The sequence below is a fragment of the Cebus imitator genome, unplaced genomic scaffold, assembly GCF_001604975.1.
Source record: "Cebus imitator isolate Cc_AM_T3 unplaced genomic scaffold, Cebus_imitator-1.0 Scaffold235, whole genome shotgun sequence".
NCBI lineage: Eukaryota > Metazoa > Chordata > Mammalia > Primates > Cebidae > Cebus > Cebus imitator.
In genome coordinates this window covers 2,170,106-2,186,897 of record NW_016107550.1, presented here as the reverse complement: position 1 = coordinate 2,186,897, position 16,792 = coordinate 2,170,106, and the positions used below count along the sequence as shown (strand labels likewise).

Sequence of the window (16,792 nt, the reverse complement as noted above, 5' to 3'; positions counted from 1 at the left end):
CAGGAGAAACCCTGTTCCATATGACCACGCAGTTACTAAAAGGACCAGGTTAGATGGGATATGCTGACATAGAAAGATCATCAAGATATAGATGGGGGAAACAAGGCACACACGAATATGTATCTTATGATTCCTTTGTGTAAATGAGTGTGTGTGTACAGGTAAGTATAGATGATTTTCAAAGAAAAGTTTTCAGAAGGAATGCATAATAAATTTAAAATTAGTTACCTTTGGGTAGAGCAGAGCATGGCTTTCATTTTTCATTTTGCGCTTTCTTTACTGTTTGTGTTTTTGCACCATCTACGTACATCATTTACTTTGTAATGTCATCAAGAGTTACAAAGGGATATGGGGAACTACACCTTTCTATGTTAAAAAGAAGACTTCATAAATTCTATTTTGAAAGTATAAGAAGGGTACCTGTGTATATTTTAACTTACTAGTTAAAATGTAAAATGTTGTCAGCAAACCGGGAGCTGTTGTCATCTTTATTAATGTGGCTGTCACTTGAACACAGACTTATCCGTAATTCTTTTTTCCTGCAGTTAATAAATTTGCTCAAGAACAACTTGCACCTTTGGTTTCAACCATGGATGAAAATTCAAAAATGGAGAAATCAGTAATACAAGGATTATTTCAACAAGGGGTATATTTCATAATTCTCCCCTTTTCAAGCTTTTATAAAAACATCTTAGTGTTAAAATATATGCATATTTTAAAATTGAGGGACGGTAATGATAGCATAATGAACCCTTCATTTCCCAGTCAAAATTATCTGTGTTCTTTTTTAGATTGAAACCCTCCTTAATGTTTATGTACTTAAAAGTTTTTAAAAATGGAATTAACATTTTAAATTAGAAATACTGTGCATGTTAAGGAAAGGTTTGGAAGTAAGATGATGACTTATTTATATCTTTAGACCAGTGGTTCTCAAGTGGGGGCAGTTTTGCCCTCCAGGGGACATTGGGCATTGTCTAGAGACGTGTTTGGCTGCCACAGCTGAGGCATGCTACTGGCATCAAGTAGGATAGAGACACGGGATGCTGCTTAACGTCCCACAGTGCACAGGACAAGTGCTACAACAAAGAATTATCCAACCCAATGCCACTGTGAAGAAACCCTACTTTAGATAGTAAAACTTCATAGTGTAGTTTATATTCTACTTGAATCCCTATATAAGTGATGACCTTAGAAGTAGAGGTGATGCATGAATTCCACATTAACCAGGCAACAGATTCCCATCTTTCCAAGTCACAGAGCTCTTTAATGGAAGTACACCATATGAAATAGATACAAGTAAAACTGCTCTCACTGTGAGTAGGGGGAGAGTCTATTAGCATAGAGGCTTCTAGAAGAACATTTTAAAAATCACCGCACTCATCATTTCTCACTTCTCCAGAGGTATGAAATATTTATTTTTTTACTTTTAATACTAAAGATGTCCCAGAACAAGTGGCTGCTATTCAGAGCCATTGACCTAAATTTTGTCTGCCATCCCGTTTGAAAAATAACCATTGCCACTTAGCTAGATAGTTTTATTTCTTTCTGTTTTAAAGCAACCAGCTTTTTAAATACTGTGTGGAGTAGCGATTCTTCCATCTTTCTTTTAGCAGTCACTCTTGGGAAAATGGAATCTTATGTGGAGCTGTGGTGGTCAAACAGGCTGCCAATGTGGAGAACAGATGGATTCTGTGAGTCCATTCCTCAGCTGGGTTTTATTTTTATTGCTTGCAGACTCTCCAGGCTTCTGGGAGCAGTGTCAGTTTCACGTGTGAGATCTCCCCTGCAGCACTTGTTCCTGCAGAGGGGCTGTCTGCAGAGCGATGCCTTGCCTGCACCCTGCTACTCATCTCCACAGACCACTCCCACGCAGAGGCAGCATCACCTGCCTCCGCGCTCCCATTGCCCTGGCTCTTCAGTCATAATGGCTTGCAAAAACAGCATTCCCACTTTGGGAGAGATTAGTGACTTTTTTTTAGAGAAGCAATGTCTCTGACATCTGTTAAACACCTTGTAATGAGGTAGCCTGTGTGCCCTCCTCGGTCCTCAGGCAAACCCAGATCCTTCGGATCATCCTTGTTTCTGGCCTTTTTCACCAGTCACCCCCATTTCTGTTCTGTTTTCCTGTTGTAACCCAAAATGTAACAGCCACAACCCTAAGTGGAGCATAGTGTGACTCCAGGAATGTCTTGAGAGAGACTAAGAGCATTATCCTTCTACTAACAGCTGTGGGTTTTGAATTACACATGCACACATGCCCTTTGTGAAATTGAGAGTACTATCTGAGTTTCAGTAGTGACAGAATGAGGTTGTTGGAAAGGCTTGGCTGGCACTGGTCATGTTTGCCAGGCACTGATGCCTTGGCTAGTGTGGCTCTAGCAAACACCACTGCACATTCTCTGCTAACCATCCTGAACTTGTGACTGTGGCTTAAAAGGAATAGTCATTCAATTATTAACTTGGTTGAAAAAGTCAAGGTGAAGGAGCCTGACTAGAAGAAATTTTGCCAAATAAACTGTAGACATTACTGTTGAGGAGTAGGTTATTTTCTTGTTTCCTTATTACATTGAAATCAGCATAATGTGTGTAGGGCATGTTGAAAAACCAAAACCCCACCTACCTTCTTTAAGCAGGCAACAACAGTTCTTAGCAAGAAAGGTCATCTATTTATATAAGATATTTTCTCTTTCCATTCAGCTACCCTTCAAAGGGTTTTTTGAATCCCAAAAGGAAGCAAATGATAGCATGTAACTTCATGCTTTTCAAATATATAGCTTCTGATACAGATTTTTTTGTTACTGATGGCAAAATTGCCATACCAAATTAAAATAAAGGATACATACAAACTTTTAAAATGAAGAATAAATATGGTAGCTGGGCACGGTGGCTCACACCTGTAATCCCAGCACTTTGGGAGGCCGAGGTGGGTGGATCACCTGATGTCAGGGGTTTGAGACCAGGCTGGGCAACAAAGTGAAACCTGTTTCTACTAAAAATACAAAAAAACAAACAAAATAATTAGCCAGGCATGGTGGTGGGTTCCTGTAATCCCAGGTGCTTGGGAGGCTGAGGCAGGAGAATTGCTTGAACCCAGGAGGCAGAGGTTGCAGTGAGCTGAGATCGTGCCATTGCACTCCAGCCTAGGAAATGGAGCAAGACTCTGTCTCAAAAAAAAAAAAGAATCAATATGGTTGCATTTTATTTTTTAACTTGTTCTTTCAAGAAATTTCCCTGTATAAAAATAGGTTTCTTAATCTGTGTTGCCTTGTTTTTTCTTTAGTTGATGGGTATTGACGTTGACCCGAAATATGGAGGTACAGGAGCTTCATTTTTTTCCACTGTGCTCGTGATAGAGGAGTTAGCCAAAGTGGATGCATCTGTGGCTGTCCTTTGTGAGATCCAGAACACACTAATTAACGCACTGATTATAAAATTTGGAACAGAAGAACAAAAGGCCACCTATTTGCCTCAGCTCACTACAGAAAAAGTGAGTTGAGATGAATTGTTGATCTAATGGATCTAATCTTTAGTAATTTTACAATATTTTCAGGAAAAAAGTAGCTGCAATGTTGACTTTACTATCTAAGACTACAACACATTATCATTAATTCAAGCAACACTCAGTAAATTAATGCTACTGAAAAAGTACACTCTGCCTCTTATTTGCCACTTGGAAATTTAGAAAATAATCATCAGATAATAAAATTGTTTCTTTTTGTCCCAATTATATTTGCTAATACCTTTGTTGATGGTTTCATTTACATTGTGATATCTTTCTACAATAATAATTAAGATCAATTTTAATTAGTATGTGCTCATATTTTTGGAAAATAATATTTTCAAAACTATTACTATTTTCATAAACATAGCCTTTTTTAAAAAGCAGCTAGAGATTTGATTTATAAATGTCCATTTTGCCATAAGTATTTGTTATGCAGAGTATGAATACTGTTATTAATCTGGACGTTTTTTTCTCCCATATGTAGATAGGAAGTTTCTGCCTTTCGGAGGCTGGAGCAGGTAGTGACTCATTTGCTTTGAAGACCAGAGCTGATAAAAAGGGCAATTATTATGTCCTCAATGGGTCAAAGTTGTGGATCAGCAGTGCTGAGTATGCAGGGCTCTTTCTGGTGATGGCGAATGTAGACCCTACCATTGTAAGTTTGAGAATGAAATTTCTTTCTTTTTCCCTACTTCTTTTCTTTTTCCTTATCTTTTCCTCCTTCTATTTCCTTTTTAGGACTTCATCTTAAATTCTCTACTCTTCTCAGTACTGAAAATGTCAGATATGAGGTGGCATTTTTTTCACTTTAAGTATTAATCTCCTAAAATAAATATTGTTAACACAATTATTAGAGTTGGCCCACCAAATCATGGGTACATGGATTCAACCAACTCCAGATTGAAAATATTTGGTTGAAAAAAAAAAATTCTACAAAGTTCCAAAAAGTAAAATTTGAATTTGCTTTGTGCCCAGTACCATGTTGAATCCACCTGAATAAAGTGATGTGTATGCATTATATTAGGTATCAAATAATCTAGAGATGACTGAGCATCTACAGGAGCAGATGTATAGGTTATATGCAAATATTACATCATTTTATGTAAGGTACTTGAGCACTGTCAGATTTTGGTATCCATGGTTGGGGTTTGGGTCCTGGAACTACTCCCCCACAGAGATGGAGGTATAACTGTTTGTGGAGAACCAATTATTACTTATCTCCTAATGTATTATATAGAAAAATAATCTTTTTTTTTTTTTTTTTTTTTTTTTTTTTTTTTTTTGCTATGGAGTCTCGCTCTATCTCCCAGGCCGGAGTGCAGTGGTGCGATCTCACCTCACTGCAACCTCCACCTCCTGAGTTCAAGCAATTCTCCTGCCTCAACCTCCCAAGTAGCTGAGACTATAGGTGTGCACCACCATGCCCAGCTAATTTTTGTAGAGACAGGGTTTCACCACGTTTGCCAGGCTGGTCTTGAACTCCAGATGTTAGGTGATCTGCCCACCTCAACCTCCCAAGGTGCTAGGATCATAGGCGTGAACCACTGCACTTGGCCCTAATCTTTAATTTTTTTGAATTTCCAATTTTCTGTTTAGTAATGAAGAATTTAAGTATCTATTTAGTACATTTATTTTTAAGAATATTTTATTCTTAGTTGGAAAATGGACATTTCATTTGGAAAATAGACATATAGCAAAATAATAAATATATATATATTTTTTTACCAGTAAATGCAGTATTTTCACTAATGTAACAATTGAATTAAATTGCTAAAACTTTTTTTTTTTCCAAGATGGAGTTTCACTCTAGTTGCCCAGGAGTGCAGTGGCGTGATCTCAGCTCACTGCAAACTCCGCCTCCTGGGTTCAAGCGATTCTCCTGCCTCAGTCTCCCAAGTAGCTGGGATTACAGGTGCCTGCCACCACACCCAGCTAATTTTTGTATTTTTAGTAGAGATGGCAATTCACCATGTTGGCCAGGCTGGTCTTGAACCCCTGACCTCAGGTAATCCACCTGCCTTGACCTCCCAAAGTGCTGGGATTATAGGCATGAGCCACCACACCTGGCTTAAAACTTTATATAGTAAAATTAAATTAAGAACATGGCATTCTCTTGATCATATAATTGTGTAATAATAATTTTAATATTTATAATGGTTTCTGAAAAAGTGAAAGAAATGGTAAGGTTCTATAGTTTGGATCTAGTGTCCTCTAATTACTCTCATTTCATAATGCCCATGTTGCAATTCTGAGTCTGTTAGTAGTTATTATTAAAGTCCATTTTTAGTTTTCTTTTTACTTGAACTCTTTAGAAACAAGGCGTTTTATAAATCCAAGTGGTAATAGCATTTTAAATCTTCTTTTTAGGGATATAAGGGAATTACCTGCTTCTTAGTAGATCGTGATACTCCAGGCCTTCGTATAGGAAAACCCGAAAACAAATTGGGGCTCAGAGCTTCTTCCACCTGTCCATTAACATTTGAAAATGTCAAGGTGGGTATCTTAGACCAATCAGTAAAAGACTGATGTGAAATAAGCCTTGCATGGAACTACAGGAGGTGTGCAAGACAGGTGTCATATATTAAGTGGCCATAAGCACACATGGGAGAGTATTTTGTAAAACCCTGAACAGTGCTCTTTAGTCGTGATCAAATAAATGTACTTCTCACAAAAACGGAAACCTTTCTGTCCAGAAGCTGTCCTGGGGAGCAAGTGTCAAGAATTTGTCCCATTTATGTTTTATAACTTAGGTACTTCTGACCATGTATACTTAATAAGTTTGAGACTTGTGAACCAAACAGGGTTGCAGAGGAGGAAGTCTGGTGTCAGTGCACCAAAGGCCACAAGATGGGGGTGTTGCTCAGTGAGCAGAAACAGCCAGGCTGTTAAATGTGACTGGCAGAAGATCACGGATGCTAGTGCTGGTGCTTTAGAACTCTCCGTAGGTGGGGCAGATGGTGGTCGGTTTTCCGTCGCGTGTCACAGACCTTGATCTTTTTTTGCACGACTATGGGGAGCAAGGGGGAGGATGTCTTTACAGATGTCGTTTGGGCCTCACTACCTCACCCCAGCTGTTTCCTCATCCCTACGTTCCCTTTCCTTTCTTCACTCTCCCTACTCTCTCCCCAAACTTCCAATATTATAAAACTAAGGATAGTTTTTTATTATTCCTAATTCTTAATTTTTTAAAACTACGAATAAGTGTTTTAGTTTGTTTCTTCTGTCTTCCTCTTTCTCTTTCTGGAGCATACACATGTGTACACACATATACACACATATATACCCCACAGTTGATTTTTATAAGGATGAATGGTCTCAGCAGCCAAAAGGCTTACTACACTTGTTTTTGCAAGTATTTGCATATTTTTGTAGTCCCTAATATGTTATCTCACACTGTAGCCTACAGATAAGAATTGGAGGGAAAAGTATTAATTTATGTTATTGATGAATTCTATGAGATTCCCTTACTGTAGATTCACTCACCCATTCAATAACCTATGCAGGGCTCTGGAGAATGCAATCATGAACAGCATGGACTTGAGTCCTTTTCCTCAGAGAGTTGAGGGAAAAAACAGAATGGAGAGAGACACATATGCCAGCAAGTACTGTGAGAGGGCTAGCACATGAATTGAGAGTCTATACACACTTAAAAATATATAATCAAAATGAATCATGTAAAATGAAATTGAGAAATAAGCGCACATTTGTATTTTCAGGTTCCAGAAACCAGTGTCTTGGGACAAATTGGACATGGCTATAAGTATGCCGCAGGGGGTCTTAATGAAGGTAGGATAGGAATTGCTGCACAGGTAAGTCAAATTTAAACTCTTCCATGATGTGAATCAATTAAAATGTGAAAAGAAAAAAAATGCAATGAGCCCAGTGAATATTAGGAAGCTTGTGGACACAAGATGGCACCATTCCCTTAGATGAGGGACAGGATGGCTTCTGATTATTTCTTTCAAATTCCCTTTTGGTCAATTATGTAAGTGTCCAGAGAATCAAACAATGGCTTGGTGGTAACAGTGTTTCTGCTTTGAGAACATTAAAGTAGTATCTCATATCTGAACCAATAACTTTAAAAATGTATTATAAATTAAATATGGCATTTTTTTAAAAATCAACTTTCCAAATCATGAAATTCATTCTGGAAGGGATTTTTTACGTTAAGAATAAATAATATTCATTCCACTTTGTAGTAAGGATCTCTTATCTATAGTTAATAAAAGATTTGTTGCTTAGTGTTTTGCCTGTGAAAACTGGACAATATTTTTTGTGGTACATGAAATGAAATAGCCACAATTAAGTAGGGATATAAAAGGAGAACTATTCAAATTTTTTAACCAAATTTGCCTTTTATAATGCATATTGCATTTTTCCATTACGTGATATCAGTTATTTTCCAGATTAACAAAATGAATAAGGCCTTTGGCTTTACTATAGATGATATCATTTTTGTAGAGTATATTTTTAATCAGTGATTATACAAAACTCAAGAACTTACAGCTTTTCAATTTTGAAGATGTTAAATATATATTAGCTATTGCAATAAATAATAGATGATTACTCTAAATTTTTTTCTGCTGGTTACATTGCTAACTATTCTTGGATCAAAACTTAGTCTGGTTTTCCTACAATGGTAGACATTATGTCACTAAAGAGTGTTGTTTTATAAGTTCTTTTAAAAGTTTTTCTGTGATTTAACTTAGTTAGATATGGCATTAAAAACTACAATACTAGATCTCATTTTTTTCAGACATATAGATAATATAGATGTTCTGGCAATAAAATACACGGACTGGGCCTCAGTCTAATTATTCCAACTTATCTAATAACCTAATTAAAAGTTAAGGTCAGGTAGTTACTCTCTCAGTGGATGCTTTGAGAGGAACAGGCACGTGGCGTGTAACATAGTGAACTGAAGGCATCTGTCCTCAAAACCTTGTGGGCAGAGAGAATTCAGTTTTTCACTGTTTGTAATGGATACCTTCTGCTGAGGTAGAAAAGCCCATTTTGATGGACAACTGATCATTTCAGCCTTCATGTTGATATAGGGTATTATTCACGTACAAATTTTAGCTGTAAGGGTATAGTGACATCATCTTATCTTACAGCCGAGAGTGCAGTGATGCCTCATTTGAATTTGGGGTTTGTGGTTTTCTTGTGCCTTTAATTTTTAACATATTATTCTGTTCTCAAAAGAGTTCAAAATAAAAGACTAAAAGAAGAGGTAAATAAATACTAATGAAATATTGATAAGTTTGCTGGGCATTTCCCCCAAAAGCTTTAGCTATGATTGTCTAAAACCAGAATTTGACATAATTAGACAGTGATTTAATGACTATCTAATGTTGAAATATAGAAACAATTTCTAAGCTTCAATCATAATAGATATGAAGGTTGGTTGGCAATGAGATGGTTCATCTAAAATTGTCACCATGTCCTGTGGAAATTGAAGGGTGTAAATTAGCATTTTTACTGGATGCTTTCTATCCATTGTTGTCAACCCCAGCTGTGTATTAAGTTACCTAAGGAGTTTTACAAAGTTGAGGTTTAGCTCACACTCCTCCACCCACTGTACTCACAAGATTTGGATTCAGTCATTAGGCCTAGGTATCAGTATTTTTTTTAATCAGGTTCACCAAATGATTCTATGGTGCAGCTAGGGTTAAGAAACACTGATCTCTTATGTTCTAATGCCCTTTCCACTGAAGCGCTTATTAATCGTACTCATATACAAAATAGACAGGAAAGTAGAAGGTTAAGAAGTGACCTTCCACATTTTACTTCTAGAACTGGAGGGAGTTCCTCTATAGTCTTCAAGGCCAGTTCTGAGCAAAACGTCTATGGCTCATTTTATACCTGGAGAATCAGAGCTTAAAGAAGATTCCTAAAAAGTAGTCTGGTTTTGCGAACACAGCCTTGCTGGGAGACTTACTTCTGCTAGAATGAAGTATACTCATATTCATATGAAGTCACTCCAAACTTTCTCCCAATTATTGGAAGTTCAGTTCTACAAATGCAGTAGGTGAAGATGTGTTATTAACACACACCTTACCACCTCAGGATCTCTAGTTCTTCCCCTACCCCGACCATTCAATTTATGTTTAGAGGGAATTTACAACTTGGATCATTAAACTTGTAACAAAATAAGAAATTCTGATTTTTTTTTTTTTAACAGATGCTGGGACTAGCACAAGGATGTTTTGACTACACTATTCCATATATTAAAGAAAGGATACAATTTGGCAAAAGACTATTTGATTTTCAGGTATATAATTATTAGGGTCTTTCTGCTGCACTGGACTCCAGCTTCCTGTTAATGAAGGGCTGTGTTGAAAGCCATGGAGGGACTCCCATCAGTGGGATTTTAATGGGAGAGGGGTAAAGGAGGAAGGAATTAGTCTCAGGGAGTGTACTTGTGAATACCTTGATCTTTTCCAAGGGCAGAGCAGTAGCCCTTGAGGCCCAGCTGTAGTGTGATTCAGGATATCTTGGTGAGCACTATGGAGCTCCTCACTGCTTCAGAAGCTCAGGGTAGGGGGTCTGGAGTCAGACTTCCTGGATTCAGATCCTGGTTCTTTCACTTACTAGCTTTAGGCCTTAGGCAAGTGACCTCATTCTACCCTTAAGCTGCCTCATCTATAAAATAAAGATATAACTACTTACTTAACCTGTTTTAAATTAGGTATGTGTAAAGTGTTTCACACATTGCATGGGTATAACAGGTGCTCAGTAGATGGTAACACTTGCTACCATTAACTTCTGTTTGGACCAGAACCATGTGGTAATCCTCATAGGACTGCACTTTTGACACCTATGTCTCACGGAAGATACAGTTTGCTGCATTAAATAGAAATGAGGTGCACTTGGCCAAGCACTTGGGTAATACTGGTTTGGTCCAGTGCCACAGCTTTTCAGAGCTCCCCAGGCAATCTGGAGATTGCTTGGTGGCAACATTATCCTTCTTGCCCTTGTTGAGGTCTTGCCAGTGTGAGGGCAGCCCGGAGTGGCAGCTTACCAAACCTTTTAGGCAAGCTGAAGGCAGGTCACATAAAATTCCAGAATAATTACTTTACATGATTGCAAAACCTCCCCTTAAGCAGCTCCAGGCTCCAAGTGCAATCCATCTCTGTTTTGCTGCGTTGTCTTCAGGTTTATAATAATGACTAGGCATCCTATGAGCACACTCAGATTGCACACGTATACAGATACTAGGCTGTGGACATGCACAGTCAGTTCAAGAAAGAGAACTGAGTATGGCAGGCCTGGCCGGTGCCTGCTGTAGCTCACGCTGTCATCCTCACCTATGCCTAGGAACCTGAAACACATGGAGACTGAGTTCCCAAGGTTGTGCAGCTAATATGGTGCCAAAAGTAGAGGGGTTTTTTGTTTTGGCTTCTAGTCGAATTTTCATTATACTAGAGTAATTTCTCAGAGCCAGCTACCACAAAGATTGCAGTGAAAGAGACAGAATGTAAAGGTTGTTTTGAAGGGAGGCTTTTGATCTTCTTTATGTACAGGAAACTATGTTCTCGTGCGTATAGATAGATTGAAGGGGTCAGGTATACTAGCAGGCATAATCATAATGACATCTTTAGAGATGCCTATTATGGGTAGTTAAAAGAACACTTAGATTTTTTTTTATTTTTATTTTTTAAATTTTGTGAGTACACAGGGAACCACAGAAATTTATGGGGTACATGAGATGTTCTGATAGAGACATGCTATGTGAAATAAGCATATCAAGAAGAAGAAATTTTGATCTTAAAAATCAACATTATTAGCTGTATAATGCTTTGATTAAAGTTAGCAGAGTTTTTTTCTAACTATATTATCTCGTGTTTGCTTTGCATGCATTTGTTCATATCTTTCTGACCTCGAGACCACATGGCCCTTGAGGGTAAAGACCAGCCGATTCATCCTTATTAGTTTCAATTGTTTATTTAGTATAGATTTATTTAGCATGTCCTCTATGCCAGGCCTTGTGTTCACCATGTAGTTAGGGAACAAGTATTCAGCAGTGGTGAGTTCTTGTAGAACAGTAGGCATGCCTCAGTCACTTTCCTGCCTCTCACAGTACTTAAGGTGGCAAATGGAACAGACAGCATGGATAGTGACTGTAAGTTTCATTGAACTGAGTGTATTTTGCAAAAATAATCAGAATTCTGAGTTCCACATAAAGAGTCAAATTTCTAGAACCGTGATACTGGTATAGAAACAGACAAATTCACTGATGGAACAAAACAGAAAAGCTAGTAATAGACCCATGCATGTATGCAGATTTGATGGATGATAGAGATGGCATTACAGATCACTGAGTGGGAATATTCTTTCTATACGAAAAAATAATGAAACCGTATTCCTACCTCACATCATACACAGAAAATAGATGTCAGATGTAAAGACATAATGTTAAAAGCAAAACTTTAAAGATTTTAGGACAAAACAGAGAATATCTTTATAACCTCATGGTAGGAAAGGTTCTTGTAAACAGACACAAAAAGGACTAGTCCTAAAGATAAGATTGGTAAGTTTTTTACCTTGAAAGATGCCATAAAGTGAAAGATAAATCACAGAGGAGAAGATATTAACTCTGCACATAGTTTTATGGGTGTCCAACTTACTATTATGCTTCATAGCCTACAGAGATGGAGCATCGTCTTTTTTTGTACATACAAAATTGTTGTGTGTATCACCTATTTCAGAAAGAGAAAGAGAAGAATCTGTAGGGTATTAACAAACAGTGCTGTTTTTGTCCAACTTGTCCCTCCCTTTTGTTTAGGAAAGGCCATTCCTGGGATTTGTGTGTGATTGCTTTAATCAAGGTTCACTGTCGTAATATTCATCACATATTATTATAATTATTTAATTTGTCTGTTCTCCCTGCTGGACTATATATTATAAATCATGAGAATAAGGAAATCTGGCTGTAATGTTCAGGTGCTGCCTCCGTCGCTCAGGGCAATCTCAGAGGTGCCCAGTAACTATCTGGGTGGATGGATAGATTGGGCATGAGAAACATTTCAGTTTGTAACATTTCAGATGTTTATCTGTGCCTGTTATTTCCAGGAAATTATTTATAAATGTTAATGTTTGTATTCTGGCTCACTAAGTTAACCGTTGTTTCTTTCATTGACAAACATTTAGTATGGACCTAATCACCCTCTAAAATTTCAGGGTGGTAGTAATTGGTGCTTCAAATATTTTTCATTGCTTTGTAGCTAACATCTTTTAATGCCTGGAAGTCATATACAAAATGAAAATTTTCTTAATTCAAGCAAATAAAGAATATATTCGAAGTTTTGCTGTGCTAGGATTTCATTTAAGCCAAATTTTCGTCAAAAAAGAGTTGAAATCATTATTAAATATAACAGTCGAGTTTTTAAACCTAACTTTGTGATATTTACTGTGTAAGTCTTGACAATCATGAAGAATGATGTGAACTTTGAAGTTTTTCTAGGAAAAGAGGATTTAACCATACTTACAGTGTCACATTTCATTTTAGATTACAAATTTTAAAGTATTTAAGAGACGTGAATGTGAATTTCCTTTAGGGTATGTTTGGAATCTGTCGAGTGTTGTGTATCTAGGCAGGACTTTGCGGTTGAGGTGCTTTTTTGAAATCATAATTCTCTAACTTGGGCCTTACTGTTACAGGGCCTCCAACACCAAGTGGCTCACATGGCCACCCAGCTGGAAGCTGCAAGATTACTAACATACAACGCTGCTAGGCTTGTAGAAGCTGGAAGGCCATTCATAAAAGAAGCATCAATGGCCAAATACTATGCATCAGAGGTAAAAAAAGAAAAGAAAAAGTAGTTCAGCCTCCCTTTTTTTCAGATATATAATTATTAACCTTTTCTCCTGGGAATGTTAAGTGTACTTTGGTTGTTTTTCAAGTTAAGATAGCATGGACTTTTATTTCTTATAATAGAAAAGCAAAACTGCTACAGAAAAACAGTTTATTTCTGTGGGATCTCAATGTCTTGTGAGAACCATGGGTGTCATGCCCATGGTTTCAAGTTCTCACATAGTGAATGCCGTGGAAGATGATAGGTTCATCATATGAACAAATCAGATTTAAAACCCCAAGAAAAGATTGTCTATGTCTCTAAAACTTTCTGCTCAGACGTCGGCTTTCTACAGCTAACACATTAGACTGTGGCTAGAGAATTTAGCCAAATCATTGGGCAGCTGTTTCCCAACCTCAGTGGAATCATATTCATTCCATGGCTTTAAATTCTCATTTAACCTCCCCAGCCTGTAAATTTAAATCTCCTGCCTCAACGTCTTTCTGAATTCCAGACTAACAAGTCCAACTTTTCTGCTTTACCATCAAAACCTGAGTGTCATCTTGACATCCTGCTTTCCCTCATCCCCCACACTGAATCCGGCATCATTTCCTGTGAATTCTACCCCCAAAAGATTTCCTCAATGGTGTATTTGTCTCCCTCCCCATTGCCAGCTCTGTGCTGCGGTCACCTCGCTGCCCTTCTGGTCCCTGGTACTTCCTCCCATTCAGCCTCTCTCCTTTTTCAAAGTGTCACCTTCCAGCTTTAAACCCTTCGGTGGCTTCTCACAACAAATGGAACTCTATCCATATTAGATTCCAATTGCTGCTGTAACAAATTACCATAAAGTCAGTGACCTAAAACAATGCAATTCCATTTTCTCTCACTGCTGGAGGGCAGAAATCTGAATTGGGTCTCACTGGAATACAGCAAAGGCGTCGGAGGGACTGCCTTTCTGCGGTTCTGGGGGACAGTTGTTTCCAGCTTCTAGGGGCTGCTCACATTCCTTGACTCTTAGCCCCTTCCTCTATCTTCAAAGCCATCAATATGGCACATTCAGATCTCTCTCAGACTCTGCTTCCTGTCTCCGTGGTCCCATCACCTTCCATGACTAACTCTCTTGCCTTCTCCTTTTCCTTACAAGGACTCCTGTGATTATATTATAGCCACCCAGATAATCCAGGGTAATCTCCCCCTCTCACGTCCGTACCCACATCTGCAGAGTCCCTATTGCCATGGAAGGCAGCATATTCACAGCTCTGAGGGCTAGGATGTGGACATCCTTGAGGGGCCATTCTACAGGATCTCTTGCCCCTCCATTCTCTTTTCACACCTTACCCCTATCCCAGCCCACTGGCTGTCTCAGGGGCTGGAAGTTGAAGAGTTCATTCTCCCCTTAGAGCCTTTCCACATGTTGGTCCTCTGCTTGAAATATCCCCTAGCTTGTCCTTTAGGTCTCAGCTACACCATAATTTCCTCCATGATTCTGCCATTGTGACCACCTCAGCTTCCTAGCGAGCTCTTTTGCCCCAGGCAGTTCATCAGTTCCTGTGCTGGTTGGTTCCACTGGGCCCCACAGGGCAATGACTGTCCGCCCCCACCATTGTATCGTATACTCAGTGGCCGGCAGAGTTTTCGATACAAAGGAGGCTCTCAATAAACATTTCCTGAATAAATGATATCTCTCAGCAAGCAGATTCATGTGAACCATGATCTAATTTCTTAAGAAGATGGGGATTTTGTGAATTAATAGAATGTTTTACAGAAATGGTATGAGAATGGGACGGAAGAGACAATGCTAGTTTATAAAATAACTTCAGTCCTTCCAACGCCACTAACAGTGAATCCATGTTGCTGAAAATGTTCCCCAGAAGTATTTATCATGTATACATTAAGTGGTTTCAGTGTGTGATTTGTGCTTGCTTTTGGTAGATTGCAGGACAAGTAACGAGTAAATGTATCGAGTGGATGGGGGGAGTCGGCTACACCAAAGATTACCCTGTGGAAAAATACTTCCGAGATGCAAAGATCGGTAAGTAGATTTTTTTTTTAATATTTTATTTTGTTTTATTTGCCTCTGTAGGTGTTTTGGCTATTTTATTTGCCAATTTGATACTGCTAGTGCCTAGGCAAAAGCAATTTTAATTTATTCAGTATATGTGTATTGGGTCTCTTTATGTGACTGGGCTTTTTTCCTTATCTCATCCTTCAAAAAAAAAATTGATTGATTGATTACATTTTTAAAAAATATCAAATTGCCTTTTTAAATGCCTCAACAGGCTTTTTAGCAAACTGCCACAAATAACAGTTTGAGCTTATGCATCACTTGTTGAAGAGTCAAAATCTTCAATTTTTGATTAAACTTTAGTCAATTTAATACTGATCCTGGACATCTAGAAACCAAATGGAAAATGGTTATCTCTCAGTCAAAATCACTCTGTGAAGTAGTACCATATTCAGGGGACATCAAGTGATGTAACTAGTAACTATAGCAAGCACAGAGGTGATGTTTATAGAGCTATTTCTTGTGTTAACCACGGGCCAGCTCCTCATTGTTCCTTCTGCTTCCTTTTGCTTAAGGTACGATATATGAAGGAGCTTCCAACATCCAGTTGAACACCATTGCAAAGCACATCAATGCAGAATACTGATGTCCATGAGAGTGGGATCCCTCCCCGGTGTCACTACTGTAAAATTTCAGACTGTTGTGCCTTGTTAGGAGTATGTGCCTTGTATGGGAATAAACTTCCACAGTGTTGATGGATTTTATTGAAGCCCTTAGTCAGGGTTTTGGGGGTTGACCTTTTTGTTTTTCTCTTTTCAGGCTGCTTAACTTAGGCATGGAGATCCGCTTTTAAACTTGGGACATACACACCTATATTTTTTCCAAAACTGTTTTTAAAGTTCTATACACATGTATTTTTCTTAATTTGAGACAGAGTCTCACTCTGTCACCCAGGCTAGAGCGCAATAGTGCCATCTCAGCTCACTGCAGCCTCGACTTCCTGGGTTTCAGTGATCCTTATGCTTCATCCTCTCAAGTAGCTGGAACAAGGGTGTGCATCAGCATGCCTGGCTAATTTTTGTGTTTTTAGTAGAGATGGAGTTTCACCATATTGCCTAGTCTGGTCTAGAACTCCTGGCTTCAAGGGATCACCCACCTTGGCCTCCCAAAGTTCTAGGATTACAGGCATGAGCCACTGCGCCTGGCCTGATATTTATATTATCATTCTAGTTTCAGAGTATACAGAAATTTCATTCTACCATTTGGAAAAATAAAGGGATCTGAAGTACAACATTACTTAGAGAAATAGTTACTTTAGCCGGGCGCGGTGGCTCACGCCTGTAATCCCAGCACTTTGGGAGGCCGAGGCGGGTGGATCACGAGGTCAAGAGATCGAGACCATCCTGGTCAACATCGTGAAACCCCGTCTCTACTAAAAATACAAAAAATTAGCTGGGCATGGTGGTGTGTGCCTGTAATCCCAGCTACTCA

The 16,792-nt window shown here is 38.5% G+C and overlaps 1 protein-coding gene across 3 annotated transcripts in view; it reads left to right on the top strand.

Moving 5' to 3' along the window:
* The window catches only part of ACADSB (acyl-CoA dehydrogenase short/branched chain), a 49,607-nt gene extending 33,304 nt beyond the window's left edge, over positions 1-16,303 (top strand). For all 3 annotated transcript variants that reach the window (XM_017497883.2, XM_037727621.1, XM_037727622.1), the window contains 9 exons: positions 546-646; positions 3,281-3,487; positions 3,987-4,157; positions 5,870-5,995; positions 7,219-7,311; positions 9,684-9,773; positions 13,163-13,300; positions 15,229-15,328; positions 15,877-16,303. In XM_017497883.2, coding sequence (XP_017353372.1) covers positions 546-646; positions 3,281-3,487; positions 3,987-4,157; positions 5,870-5,995; positions 7,219-7,311; positions 9,684-9,773; positions 13,163-13,300; positions 15,229-15,328; positions 15,877-15,947 — 1,097 coding nt within the window. In that variant the 3' untranslated portion in view covers positions 15,948-16,303. The remainder of the gene's footprint in view (positions 1-545; positions 647-3,280; positions 3,488-3,986; positions 4,158-5,869; positions 5,996-7,218; positions 7,312-9,683; positions 9,774-13,162; positions 13,301-15,228; positions 15,329-15,876) is intronic.
* Positions 16,304-16,792: the final 489 nt, after the last annotated feature.